This window comes from Lasiodiplodia theobromae (assembly GCF_012971845.1).
Source record: "Lasiodiplodia theobromae strain AM2As chromosome Unknown scaffold_32, whole genome shotgun sequence".
NCBI classification, from domain to species: Eukaryota; Fungi; Ascomycota; class Dothideomycetes; order Botryosphaeriales; family Botryosphaeriaceae; genus Lasiodiplodia; species Lasiodiplodia theobromae.
Window position 1 is genome coordinate 262,312 of NW_023336511.1, and position 12,575 is coordinate 274,886.

General features: G+C 52.5%; 4 protein-coding genes across 4 annotated transcripts; 3 read left to right on the forward strand and 1 right to left on the reverse strand.

Moving 5' to 3' along the window:
• Positions 1-285: 285 nt before the first annotated feature.
• On the reverse strand, positions 286-2,457 carry LTHEOB_9553 (Glycoside hydrolase protein; the record flags this gene model as incomplete). The annotated part of the gene is made up of 1 exon (XM_035519153.1): positions 286-2,457. One exon carries the CDS (start codon positions 2,455-2,457, stop codon positions 286-288), a length of 2,172 nt encoding a protein of 723 aa, XP_035368780.1.
• A 4,056-nt stretch (positions 2,458-6,513) lies between these two features.
• On the forward strand, positions 6,514-7,728 carry LTHEOB_9554 (F-box domain cyclin-containing protein; the record flags this gene model as incomplete). Its single annotated transcript, XM_035519154.1, has 1 exon — positions 6,514-7,728. The coding sequence occupies one exon, from the start codon at positions 6,514-6,516 to the stop codon at positions 7,726-7,728; it is 1,215 nt and encodes a 404-aa protein (XP_035368781.1).
• A 590-nt stretch (positions 7,729-8,318) lies between these two features.
• LTHEOB_9555 (Snare complex subunit vam7 protein) lies at positions 8,319-10,509 on the forward strand (the record flags this gene model as incomplete). Its single annotated transcript, XM_035519155.1, has 2 exons — positions 8,319-9,022; positions 9,483-10,509. The coding sequence occupies 2 exons, from the start codon at positions 8,319-8,321 to the stop codon at positions 10,507-10,509; spliced, it is 1,731 nt and encodes a 576-aa protein (XP_035368782.1).
• A 609-nt stretch (positions 10,510-11,118) lies between these two features.
• On the forward strand, positions 11,119-12,453 carry LTHEOB_9556 (uncharacterized protein; the record flags this gene model as incomplete). Its single annotated transcript, XM_035519156.1, has 3 exons — positions 11,119-11,576; positions 11,627-12,309; positions 12,407-12,453. The coding sequence occupies 3 exons, from the start codon at positions 11,119-11,121 to the stop codon at positions 12,451-12,453; spliced, it is 1,188 nt and encodes a 395-aa protein (XP_035368783.1).
• Between the last annotated feature and the right edge of the window lie 122 nt (positions 12,454-12,575).

The window sequence follows — 12,575 nt, forward strand, 5'->3', positions numbered from 1 at the left end:
ACTATGTCCGCCCTCGCTATTCACTCTCTGTTCATATCGATCCCGGTTGGATTTAGGTCAATCTCTCTGATATATACTATCTCGTTCCATGATGGCACCGGTAGCGCTTTCGGTATGGCGTAAGAGGTATGTAGCGGTAGTTCTGTCAGAGATTTGGATATGCATGACCTAGATTATTATATGTACAGATTGTAAACATGAACATGGTTGCAGCATATTCAACCCCGGACGGATTCTCGCTGCAGCGGCCACACCTTTTTTCTCGGCCCTCCTCGCATCCACTCGCTAGTCACTACCAGGAATCCTCACTCCTTCCTCTACACTCAACCCAATCAACCCCGCCCCCTCCACTTCCCCCAAAGGCGCCACAAACGCCATCTGACTCCAGCTAAACTGCAAATTCCGCCCACCAAACACAAACACCTCGAACCTGCCCCTGAACTCGCCATCCACCCACACCCTGCTCCCGCCCAGCACGTCCGTCGCCACCGTCACGTCCACCGGCTTAATATCGCCACTCGCCAGCTGCTCGATCGCCACCGGCTCGTGCGTCGACGTCGTGTCGTTGACCCAGATGCGGCCCGGGTGGCCCGGGTCCAGGTCGAGCGCTGAGCTTTCGGAGACGCTGCGCAGCGGGTACGGCCACCCGTCGGCGGTGGTGTAGACGAGCGAGCCGTTGGCGGTCAGGCTGAGCGCCGTGTCCGGCCCGCGCAGGACGAAGGGCCCTGTGGCGGTGAGGTGGAGGGTGTGCGGTAGGCCGACGCTTCCGCCGCGCGCACCGAGGGCGGTCGGGGAGGTGGAGTTGCTGGCCGGGCGGGTCCAGGAGAAGAGCGTGGTACCGTTGGTGGTGCTGGGGGCTTGGATGCGGCGGTCGAGGTTCTGGCCCGGGATGCGCGGGGCGAGGTAGTCGACGGTGGCGGAGAGGGTCGCAGCAGTGACGTTGGGTCCGCGGACGCCGCTCCAGGCGCGGGCGGCGACGAGCGGGATGCCGGCGCGCATGGCGTAGTAGGCTTCCAGCTGCGTCGTGGCGTCGGGCCCGTTGTCGTTCCAGGCGGCTAGGATGGCGCCCTTGTTGCCGCGCGCGCCGGCGGGCAGCTGCTGCGTCGTGTTGACCGGGTTGAAGTCGGCCGGCGTCCATTGCCAGCCCGGCTCGTCGGCGAAGTTGAGGACGCGGGTCGTGTTGAAGAATTGCGGGTACGGCGCCGGGTTGATGGGCATGTGGTCGTTCTTGAGGGACATGTAGGCCCACCAGTCTTCGGAGTTGATGAGGCTATAGCCGTCGGTGTAGAGCTGGACCGGGTCGGATTGGCCGTATTGCCAGTGTTGGATTATGACGTCCTTGGAGATGGTGAGGTTCTCGGAAGGTTCGTAGGTGCCCCAGATTCTGATTGTTTTGTTGGAAGTGGACTGGATGTAGGAGGACATCTCGTTGACGAATTTGATGTAGTCGTCGGCGAGCGTCGAGTCGTACTCGTCAGCGCCGATGTGCACCTCTTTCGTGCTGAACCATGGTAGGAATTCGGACCAGATGCGCTTGACTGTCGGGATGGCTTCTGGATGGGACAGATTCAGCAGGTCCTTTTTGTCGAGGGCCATCTCTGGTTTCCATTTGGTCAGGTATAAGCAGTGGCCGGGTGCTTCGATTTCCGGAATAACCGTCACCCCATGAGCGGCACAGTGCTGCTGGAAATCGGTGAAATCCGCCCGAGAAAGTGTTTCATTGGGCCGCTCAATGATTCCGTGCAAAGACTCGTCTTCTGGAAGAAGTGAGAAGTGCGAGTATACTTCGTTCCATGTTTCGTTATGGCCACGGTTCAAGGGGTAGTTGTCGCTCAGGTGGTAGTGGAACTCGGAGAGCTTGAAGAACGACGCGTAGGTGCACAGCTCTTTCAAGAACGATGGCGCATAGTACTTCCGGCCTGCATCAAGCATGAAGCCCCGGGTGGCATATGCTGGAGTGTCGACGATGCTCGTGGCAGGGAGAGTGCCGTTGGAGAGAAGCAGCTGCTGGAGGAGAGTGCGCGTCCCCCACCACATACCCCGGGCACCTGCACCGCCGATATAGATACGGTCGCTGGATATGCTGAGCTCGTAGCCTTCTTCCGTGGGTGTCCCATTCTCATAAGTCAGCTGGGAGCTGTTGCCGGTGAAGGCGCCCAGAAAGATGCCGGTGCCATTGCTTGGGATGCCGTTGACCTGTTGCAGAGTCCAATCGGCGCCAAAAAGTTCAGATAGATCCTGTTGGAACACCTCTGAAAACTCAAAGGCCGTGGGTGGGATCAGAGTCAAGCCGTGCGAGTCTGCAATTGATGCAAAGGCGCTGTCGATATAAATGGATTTGGGAGCTGATACGAGGTTGAATGATCCGCTGCCGTTTGCGTGCCCTGGTGCTGGTGGAAGCAATTGGAGTCCGCAGGCAAGCGACGCCCCGGATAGGAGTACCGCAGGATTTCTCATGGATGCGGTTAGGCGGTGACGTGAGATGCCCTGTAGGTTTGCTTTTGTACCTGGCTCCAGGGATGCCGATCATTTCCCCCACTCCCCACACTGTGCCGCTTATCACCGCTACTACCCCCTCATGCAACCCCACGCGGCATCCCGCGTCAATGTGGCATTATTGAACCATGGTCATGATTGTGACACCGCCCTTAAGACTATTGAGCAAGACGACTCCCCAGAGTGATTCATGTTTGAGGTGCCAGATCGGCAAAACCGCTGAGTACCCGAAGCAGCATGGATGGGCTGCCAGCAGGAGGAACATGAGGATGTCGCCTATCCGCAGCGCATGACTTGTATGCAGTGTATCGGTATATCAACTGCTTGCTCGATTTTTCTTTTTCTTCTCAGGAGCTTTGCACAAGTTGCACCAAAGCACCAAAGCATTGACATATTTCCACTACATCTTGGCATGACGATCTCTTCAATTGACAACAAGCCTGCTAACGTATACACTGCCAGCTCAGCAGCAATAAATACGTGTTTCAACTTCCATAAAAATACGCCGGTCAGGCGTTGATCTGGAAGTATGGTGGCAATATAAATTTCTCTTGAACCTGTAACTTCATTCCGAAACTCAAACTGGAAAAAGGAACCCCAAACTTTCTACATCTATAACGCAGTTCAACCATATTGACCAAAACAAACATGTCTGGGCCTTGGTTTAATAAGCTACCTGATGACATAGACCCTGAACTTCTCCAGAACAGCGGTCAATACACCGGTTCGGCAAACCAGTGGCTTGTGAACGGCGAATGGCATCCACCATATGTCCCTCGAAGCTACTCATACCCAGAAGTTGCTGAAAGACAAAATGTTAAGTGGCCTATGGAAGTCAAGCCTCCTACGAATGATCAGGGTGACAAACAAACTAAGAAATAACTTCAAAGCCTGGGAAAGGCACATTCAATCATCGACATACAAATGGCTTCATAAAATGATGCAGCTATCGCGTGCTGCAGCTTCATTACATGAGCGTTAGCTGCGCCAGCCCTGGCGGTACTCTACGGCGTACAACAATTGGTTAGGAGCAAACAATCAGATTAGCCATGGACGACTGTAGTAAAGGATAGCTTATAATGTATGTCGATACCAAACGCGAATGTCTTGTTGTTTTCACGACTAGGAATCTCTAATCATGAGTTAAAAACGGGCGTAGTAAGAACTCATGAAGTGGCTAAAGTTCATTCGAATTGATTTAAGTCTTTCTCTTTAAAAATACTGATACTTGCCTCTGTGCACATATATGTAAAATGTATGCGCGCAGCAGTGGTGAGTACAGGAGATGATCTGCACAGGAGCAAGGCTGAGTCTTCAATGATGGTGAGCGAAATTGTGGCTGTGACACATCCAATCAGTTGATTGGAAGCGATAGAGAGGTGGCTGCATGATTATTGAGTCGGCAGGCCAATAGAAACCTTTGCCTTCCTTACCGGAGGCGGACCTCGATAATTATAATGCAAGTCCATGCTTTTACGAGTCTGCCTTGCAGCACGCCTTTCCTGTTACTCAGACATTCCGCGATGGAGGTGAAAGCCCCGTCGTAAGCCAGGCAGCTGCATGTAAGCAGGCACCAACTGAAATCTGCGCGTGCTTCTCATCGCCTCCCTTCTTTGCAGGTACAACACCAACAATTTGTGAGCCTTCTGCCTCATTCTGGGCTCAGCAAAGACGCTTATTGCCTAACTCTGCACCTACACACCCGACAGCTTCTTCAACAAAACCGTGTGAGAGGGCGAAAATGAAGAAACGAACAAGGCAAACTAGAAAGAGACGTCGGGGACGAGGATATAGATACAAACACCTACCGGACGAGAAAGCCAGCATACGCCTCCTCGAGCTTCTTCCTGGCCGCTGGGATGACGACATACGCTGCAAGCTCCGGGTGATGACTTCGCGCCCCTTTCCATCTTACGAGGCGATCTCATACTGCTGGTATGACGCGAATGACAAAGAGGCCATATTTTGCAATGGAAAGCGGCTGTTGATCCCATGGAATCTGAAGAATGCGCTTCGTCAGCTCAGGTCTCCGACCGAATCCAGGATCATGTGGGCAGATGCCATCTGTATTAATCAGCAAAACAAGAAAGAGCGAGGACACCAGGTCATGCAGATGGGAACTATCTTCGAGGAGGCATCAACTGTTTTGATCTGGCTTGGGCGCGGCACTGGGTTCTCTGCTCGATCTGCATTTGAACTTATCACTTTTTTGGAAACCGAGCTTTCCCTGCTGGAAAATCCCAGCGATAGCGACGAGGAGGACCTAAACAGGATCTTCAGCAAATTCCCAAGAGAATCATGGGCTGAATTTGACGAATTACTACGTTACACATGGTTCGAACGCGCATGGGTCGTTCAGGAAGTCGGCTTGGCAACTAGTGCATTGGTGGTTTGCGGGGACGCCACCATCGATTGGGATACTCTCGCCAGCGCGGCGTCAGGTTTATTAGAATATCAGAAGCCTTGGAAGAAGTCCAAGCTTTTGACACAGAACCGACCACTTTGGCGCATCTGCAATATGCTTGACCTGGAATTTCAGCATTATAGCGGAATGAACATCTTGAGAGTTCTGGACAGAGGCCGGGAAAGTTTTGCGAGCACTGATGCTCGTGACAAAGTTTATGCATTCCTCGGACACCCAGCTTTCCGAGAATTTTGTCAACAGCACCAACTGGAGAGTTTCGTCCGGATTGATTATTCAATCCCGCACGGGAACGTATATCTGGATGTTGCGTCTCAGCTCACCAAACAGCAAGATCCGTTGGAATTCCTGTCTTACGTCTGTCATGGGGAAGACCTTGACAACTCAACTGAAGGCTTCATTTCTTGGGTACCCCAGTGGGAATATCGCCGCAGAGAACCACCGGTTGCATTGCTCCGTTGGCCGGAACAGAAATGGACTGGAGGATCTCGAACTGCACAATTCGAGATAAATGAGAGGTCTCTCTGTATCCAAGGAGCAGTTCTTGATTCTCTGAGATATACGTATGACGTAAGGGTACACCGTACTAAGCCTGGCTACGAAAATTGGACCATTCCTGTCCTTGATGCACTAATCGAGCCTTACGAACTGGCCAAAGCCTGGGATGATCTTCAAGAGGCTCTTCCGGACAAAAGCAAAGAGAATATCTTGAGAGAGCTCTGCGATACAATCACCGCAGGATCCACAGACGAATTCAAGAGTGGAGAACCAGAGCAACTTGAAACCCTGTACCTCTACATGGTGACCGTTGGTATACATATTAAGAGGGATGACGTCTTACCCGAAAAGTCATGCTCTAGTGGAGATTTCTGGAAACTTCGTACCGCTACAGCAGCCATTTTCGGTCGGCATTTCTTCGTTACTGAAGGGGGGCGCATGGGCTTGGGACCTGAGTGCGTGTTACCCGGAGACATTATCTGCGCTTTTTTCGGCGCGCGTACACCTTTCATAATTCGGCCCCACCCACAACGAGGCTGTAAATATTGGTTTGTTGGTGAATGTTACATGAGAGATTTCATGAATGGAGAGGTAGAGGCCATGCTGGACAGAGGCGACACCCGGGAAGAGATGTTCCATCTTGTCTGATATTTTGTACATTTTCATCGACTGTCCTCGAGAAGCATCACTTCTACTCTGAATTCTTTCTCTCTTAATATTCTATATCTCAGCCCTCGTACCAAAGCCATGTCAGCTAATTAATTTTTTGTAGCTACCTTCACTACTACTCATCTTCATGTCCAAGATAAAATTCCACACTCTACCGCTGCTGCAATGTTAATGGTTGATTTCCGACGGATTATTTATCGTAGAAGTAAATCCTCTTTATCGATGGTGTTGAAGGCTGATAATTTGCATGTCAGAAGTGGAGGGGTACAGTAAGACGCAGCACAGACCATCTTGTCGTCATTCGCCGCCGCAGCGACCCTCCAACGCAACGCAACGCGTCAATCCTTACCCTAGTTTCTCCAACTCCCGCTTTGCCCATGTCGTCAAGGACCCTTGTGTGATACCGCTCCTGGAACCTTCCCGGCGCCATGAGGCTGGCAAGCCGCCCTGCAAAACTTCAGCCCGCCGAGGACGACAAGCAAGCTGAGCACTTGCCCGACGAGATCGTCCTCGAAATCCTGTCTCACATCCCGCACACCAAAGAATCCCAGTTTGACCTCTGGTCTTTCTGCCTTGTCAAGCGGCAGTGGTACAACGTTGCCATCTCCCGCCTGTACGAGGAACCGTGGCTTGAAGGCTCGAATTTCGACCCCTTCGTCAATACTATCTGCCCCTCCAGGAATCTTCACATCAAGAACAGCGAGCTTGCCGGGCTCGTCCGTGTCTTGGATCTTAAGCGCATCGTCCACCAGAGCACAAAGGCCACTACTGCGCGCCTGCTTGGTCGCACCAAGTCGAGTCTTGAGGTCTTCATTGCTCCTCAGTCGGCTTTTGCCATCAACAGCTTTGCCGCCCTATCAAAATGCACAAACCTTCGTGTCCTGGACTTTTCGCTCATCTGCGAGGCTGTCAGCTTCTCTAGCCTTGCGCATGTGCTTGCGAAGCTTCCGAATCTCAAGACGCTCTACTTCCCCCGCTCCTCTAGCGACATTGCTTCTTTTGATGCCTCTACCATAGCTTGGCCGCCTTTGGAGAGACTCTACTTGAGCGGCAGCATCGACAGTAACTTCATTCGGCGTCTCTTGAAGGAGGACTCGTTGTCATGCCGCCTTCCGGCTTCTCTGAAGACACTTTCCATCACCCATTGCCCGCGTCTCGCCACCCACGATCTTACCTCTCTAATCCGCGCTGTCGGCCCACAGCTGGAGCTGCTGACCGTCGAGAACATCCGCGGACTTCGCGCCAACGCCATGGATCGTGTCCTGGACTTCTGCCCCCATTTGAAACTTCTTCGAGTATCCTTGGATTACCTCACCTTCATGTTCGTTTACCGCGACCAGGAGGATGTACGCTTCCTCGATCATCCTTTGGAGAGATTAGAGCTCACCGACTCTGGGAATATGGGTTGGTCTCTCGACCCTGACGAGGTTCTCAAGGCTGGTGACCTCGCCGACGCCATCCAGGATGGCACCATACCGAATTTGCGAATCATCCGGGTATCTAAGTCTGCTCTTTGGCATGTCGACGATGCGGATGAGATGCGGCGTCTCATAGATACCATGGAGGACACCTTCAGCAAGCGAAAAGCGGAGAACCCTGACCTGGATAACAAGGTAGTTGGTGTATGGACCATGGAAGATTGATCCCTAACCATCCAGCCTAACAAAACATACTTTGTCTCTCTTGAAGAGGCTGGACGCGCACGATGAAGTGCTTTGAATCCGTTGGAGGTTGGTTCCTCATAGCTTCCCTGGCCTTTTGATTACGCCGTTGACATGAAAAGCTTTGGGAAGGTGCTATTGGAGTAAAGAAAAATGGATAAAATTAGTAATTGGACTCGAAGTTGCAGCATTGAATAACGACCAAACTGTAGAAGTTGTTTTCGGGCTTTCAAGCAGTGGCGTCTCGAGTATTTGGGTGGAGCATTACGGCGATTTGGTTTGTAGTCCATCAAGGACAAGGATTTCGGTGGATTGGGCTTTGGGAGGTTTGCGGAATATGCTTGCAACATTCGAAGCTTCAAGAAGAGGTCGCTGTCACACAAATTTGAATGACCGCTGGTTATTTCGAGACTGTCTTATTTTCCGTGTTGTGAGGAGCTTGAACAGCCGTGTCTTATCGATAAGGCTCGATAGTGACGATTGTTTCCATCGCGTCACTCGGTCTTGCGCAGGCTCCAACTCTTCTTCCACACCACCTCAATTCTTCTACCTGCGACCCAGCGTCCGTAAACATGTCTACGCCGCCCGCGAAACGCAAGAACATGGCCGTCACAACCGACGGCGCGCAGTACAACAAGCGCCAGCGCCCGGACAACTACGCCGCGATGATGGCCATGCCGCCGCCTGCGCCGCCGCCGCCGTCCCGGCGCCCGAATGTAAGCAACCCTGCGACCGCCAACAATAATGAAGAGGGCAAAGAAACAGCCGGAGAGGAGAAGAAGAAGGACATTCCGAGTCACGCGCAGAGGATGGATTGGTGGAAGTGGACCAAGGATGGCCCAGACGGCAATGCGATTACGCGCGACGACAACAATAGAGGAGTTGCTAACGGCACCAAGCCGCAGAAGGCTGTCCAGGTCGAGACAAGTGAGATTGAGGATGAAGCAGTGGTCAAGACGGATGTTCAGAACGCGAATGACGAGGGAACAGACAACGAGAAGCGCGACGACGACGCTTCCGAGTCTGAGGCTCCTGGCTCGCCGGTAGATGCACCCGAGACCCACTTCGCGGCTTTCACCCCAATGGGAGCGAGGAAGGTCATTTGGAAGAAACCGAAGGGCGGCGAACAGAACGATGACGAGCCCAAGGGCAAGAAGAATAAGAAGACCAGCCAGAGGGATCTCAGATATGGCCAGACGTCTGCCCTGAACCTGGACGACGCGGCAAGTGACGACGGCGAGGGAGCTGAAGCGATGCGCTATCTCAAGGGAGTCAGGTGCGTTCACATCCCCTTCGTTCTTGAAACCGCTCATGTTGACCTGCCTGGAGACTTGCACTCTTCTCCTGCCACGACGAACGAACATTTCTTGCTCCTTTAGATGCCCGCGCACATTTGTTGATTTATTGATGGTGAGTATACAGGCTTGAGGCCAATGGTCTGCCCATAACCTTCAGAGGCACTGAACCCGGTGACTCTCGTGCTATCTACAGCACTGCTGTCGGCGATACACGCGGCTTCTATGAAGATGGAGCTTATGTTGCACGCCCTAGCCTGATTGGGCCCGTGATGCCGCCTGCTTACGCCGCTTCTCGCGCTTTCGACGAGGAAGAAAAAGAAGTAGAAGAGGGAGAGCATGACGATGAGGATCAGTTTATGGATGATGATGAATTCTATATTAAATGGCAAGTCAGTCGCGCTGTAGCACAATGTGCTCATACTAACGTCTTTCGAATAGGGTTGATGTTCAGGAGGAATACCACAATCGCTTGCTTCTTCGCTTTGAGGGCTTCCGCAACCTCATGGCTCAGAAGCCGACTGAAGATCAACAGGAATCTCTCGACAAGTCCTGCTACTGCACCTTCCCAAGGAACAATCCGAAAGTTATGCGTCAAGCTGTCCGCCGCTGGCTAGAAGTCTTCGCTGATACTCCTCCCAATCCGGTTCAAGTCGCACAGATGGACTCGTATTGCGTGTTGAAGCTGCTTGACATTCTTAAGCGCAAGCTCGAATGCTTCAAGGACGTCGAGGAGAACATCAGCATCTGGATCTTCGCTCTGCTGGCCAGACTTTGTGAGGTCATTCCGATCCACTGCGACGACGCCAGCATCGTTCGCGAATTAGCCCTTAGGGCGCTCATGGTACGCGTCACTTTCACCGGAGAACACATTGCGGAGCTTGAGGACAAAGTGCCCCAGTATTACACCGAGGACCAAGAATTCTTTGACCATGTGAACGCAGATCCGAGACAGGGCAAGAAGCAGGAAGAGGATGACGGAATCACTGATTTGAGGAAGATGCTGGACGAGAAAAAAGAGCTCCTCGCCCGGAAGGAGGCTCTTCAGAAGCGTGTTGCGGAAATGCCTCGCATGATGAGCAAGCGTGAAGCCTTCGGCATGTCGCCGAGGGAACCCAGTGGCGATGAAGAGGAAGAAGGGGAGACTACTAAGTCCGCCGCGACGCCGGACGACGCGCTGTCGTCTCAAGAAGCTGCCTCCGCGGAGGAAGAGTCCGTCATGGATCATAAGGAAGACGGCAAGCCTAACCCCAACGCCAACACCCGCGCTACGCTCAACATGATCCTCGCCGTCGCCTGCGACGTCTTTGGGCAGAAGGACTTGTCTAAGTACTTGGAGATCTGGGGCGAGTACGATTACCTGGAGCCGTCGGCTGAGGAGGCGGAGGTTCTTGTGCAGATGGAGGAGGATGATAGTCATCCCTCGCTCCCACCTATGCTCTCGCCTATTAGTTCGCCCTTGAGGTAGAGCAATCGGGATGAACGGGGATATTCTTCTGAGTATTTTATTACGGTGAATGGGACTTCTGGTCGAGGCCACCATGCTTGTTCACCATTATTATGAACCAAAGACTACGGCTTCGATTCAGGGGTAGGTACTGCGAAAGCTAGTTTATATGAAGTGCCTGAAATGACTTCAGCCATCTCGATACGTGATTGGAGCCTTGTGCGTTTGTTTGCCGTGACGATGAAGCATCTGGCTGATCGAATGCCTTCATTACTGGCTGACTTTGTGCAGGACCCATCACACGCAGCGCAGCCTGCAGTCACAGTGCACTGCCCCGCAGGTCTAGCGGTCGCACTGGGACGAATTTCAAAATCGTGGCTACTGTGGCGTTTTCCGTTGGCTGTAGGGACTGCAGCACCCCCTCCATACAGCATGTCCAATCACCAGTGGGGGCGAAGCTGGTTGAACCCGTCAGGCGAGGCTGACATCGCATGCATAGCCCCACTGCAATGACAGCCTGAGACCTCAGCCTCGACATTTTTCCAACTTTCGTGTCTTCACGCCTCAAGACACTCCCTTTCAAACACTGCCCGCCTGACTTCTCTGTTACAATATTCTATAACATGTCTCATGGCTCCTTCCGAAGCGTTTTCCACCGCCGCCAACGTCTTTTCGGTAGTTGGATTGGCTGATATTGTCTTCAAGTACGGTCGCGAGGTGTACGAGACGCTCTCGAAAGTTCGCAATGCGCCGGAAGAGATCAAACAGCTCCTTGGTGAGGTTAAAGATGTCGAAGGCCACGCTTCTCGAGTCAAGGCTTTTTTGACCGACCTCGCTCAATCGGCCTTGCAGCAGCAAAGAAGAGACTTGGCATCCCGAATTGAGACGCTGCTTCTCCACTTTCAGGAGGAGTTGGTCATTATAAGCAAGTCAGTTACGGAGTCAACACTATCCTCCAGTGATGGGTGGTTGAAGAAACTCAGGAAGAACGCGAAGTGGGTGTGGGATGAACAGGACATCACCTTGGCGCGGCGTCGACTGGAGCGATGGAAGAGAGAGTTGGATTCAACTCTGATATTGGCCGGGAGGTGAGTATTCTGGTGCGAACGTGCAATGGGCCCATACTTACAACTCAAAGGAAAATGGATGTTTCGATCCACGCGGAGATCGCAAGCGCCCGCGTCGACATTACCCAAGGATCCTCCGACTCGACGGCAGCGCTTTCGCATATCCGCAACACGGCATCATCTATCGAGAATAAGGTTGATGGTCTGTCCACGACTGTTGGCACTTTTCTCCAGGACAACAATGCACAAGTTAGCGGCTTGAGGGGTATTGTGCTTGATACGCAAGAAGCAACAAACTCTGCGAGGATGCAAGTCTTACAGAAGCTCGACTCAGTTACAGGTGGCTCAAAAGCTCAACACTCAGCGTTGCAGAACGACGTTCGTGGCGGAGTCAATTCAGTCCGAAAAGATATCCACATCATGTCTCAGAGTATGAGGCAATCGAGGAGGCAACAAACTCGCAAGCAACGCTCAGCAACCAAAAAGATCATGAACAAGCTTGAAGAGGTCAATGCAAACATGGTGGACAACTTTGCGACCTTGAATCTGACCCGCACGGGAGACGGCGCATTCACATTTGAAGGTAGTAACCTCGAGGCGATGACCCTACCACTCGAGCTACTATACTCGGAGCTTGTCAGAACTCTTCCGGCGCTTCAGTCCAAGACAAAACTCAACGTATCGCAGTCTGAAGCTGGTTGGATTCAGCAGCAGTTTGAGATGGTTCGCGCAGCAAGTTTTGAAATCTCCGCAAGTACCGCACGTTCAAGAGCGACGCAACGTCCACCTTCAGCTATTGCGCGAAATCCATGGCGGCAACAGATTGTCATGCATTCGGCTTCCAGTTGCAGCTTCGTTGGCCAAAGATCCTCAACTCCAGCAAGCCGCCGGTCGATAATCTACCGAAGCGAATCCCTGGAAACACCGCTTGGAACTCTCAACTTATCAGTGATCCGCTCCAAAGTCATAGACAAGGACCCAGAAAATACAGAATTAGAGTCCATGGCCATCACCTTCTGC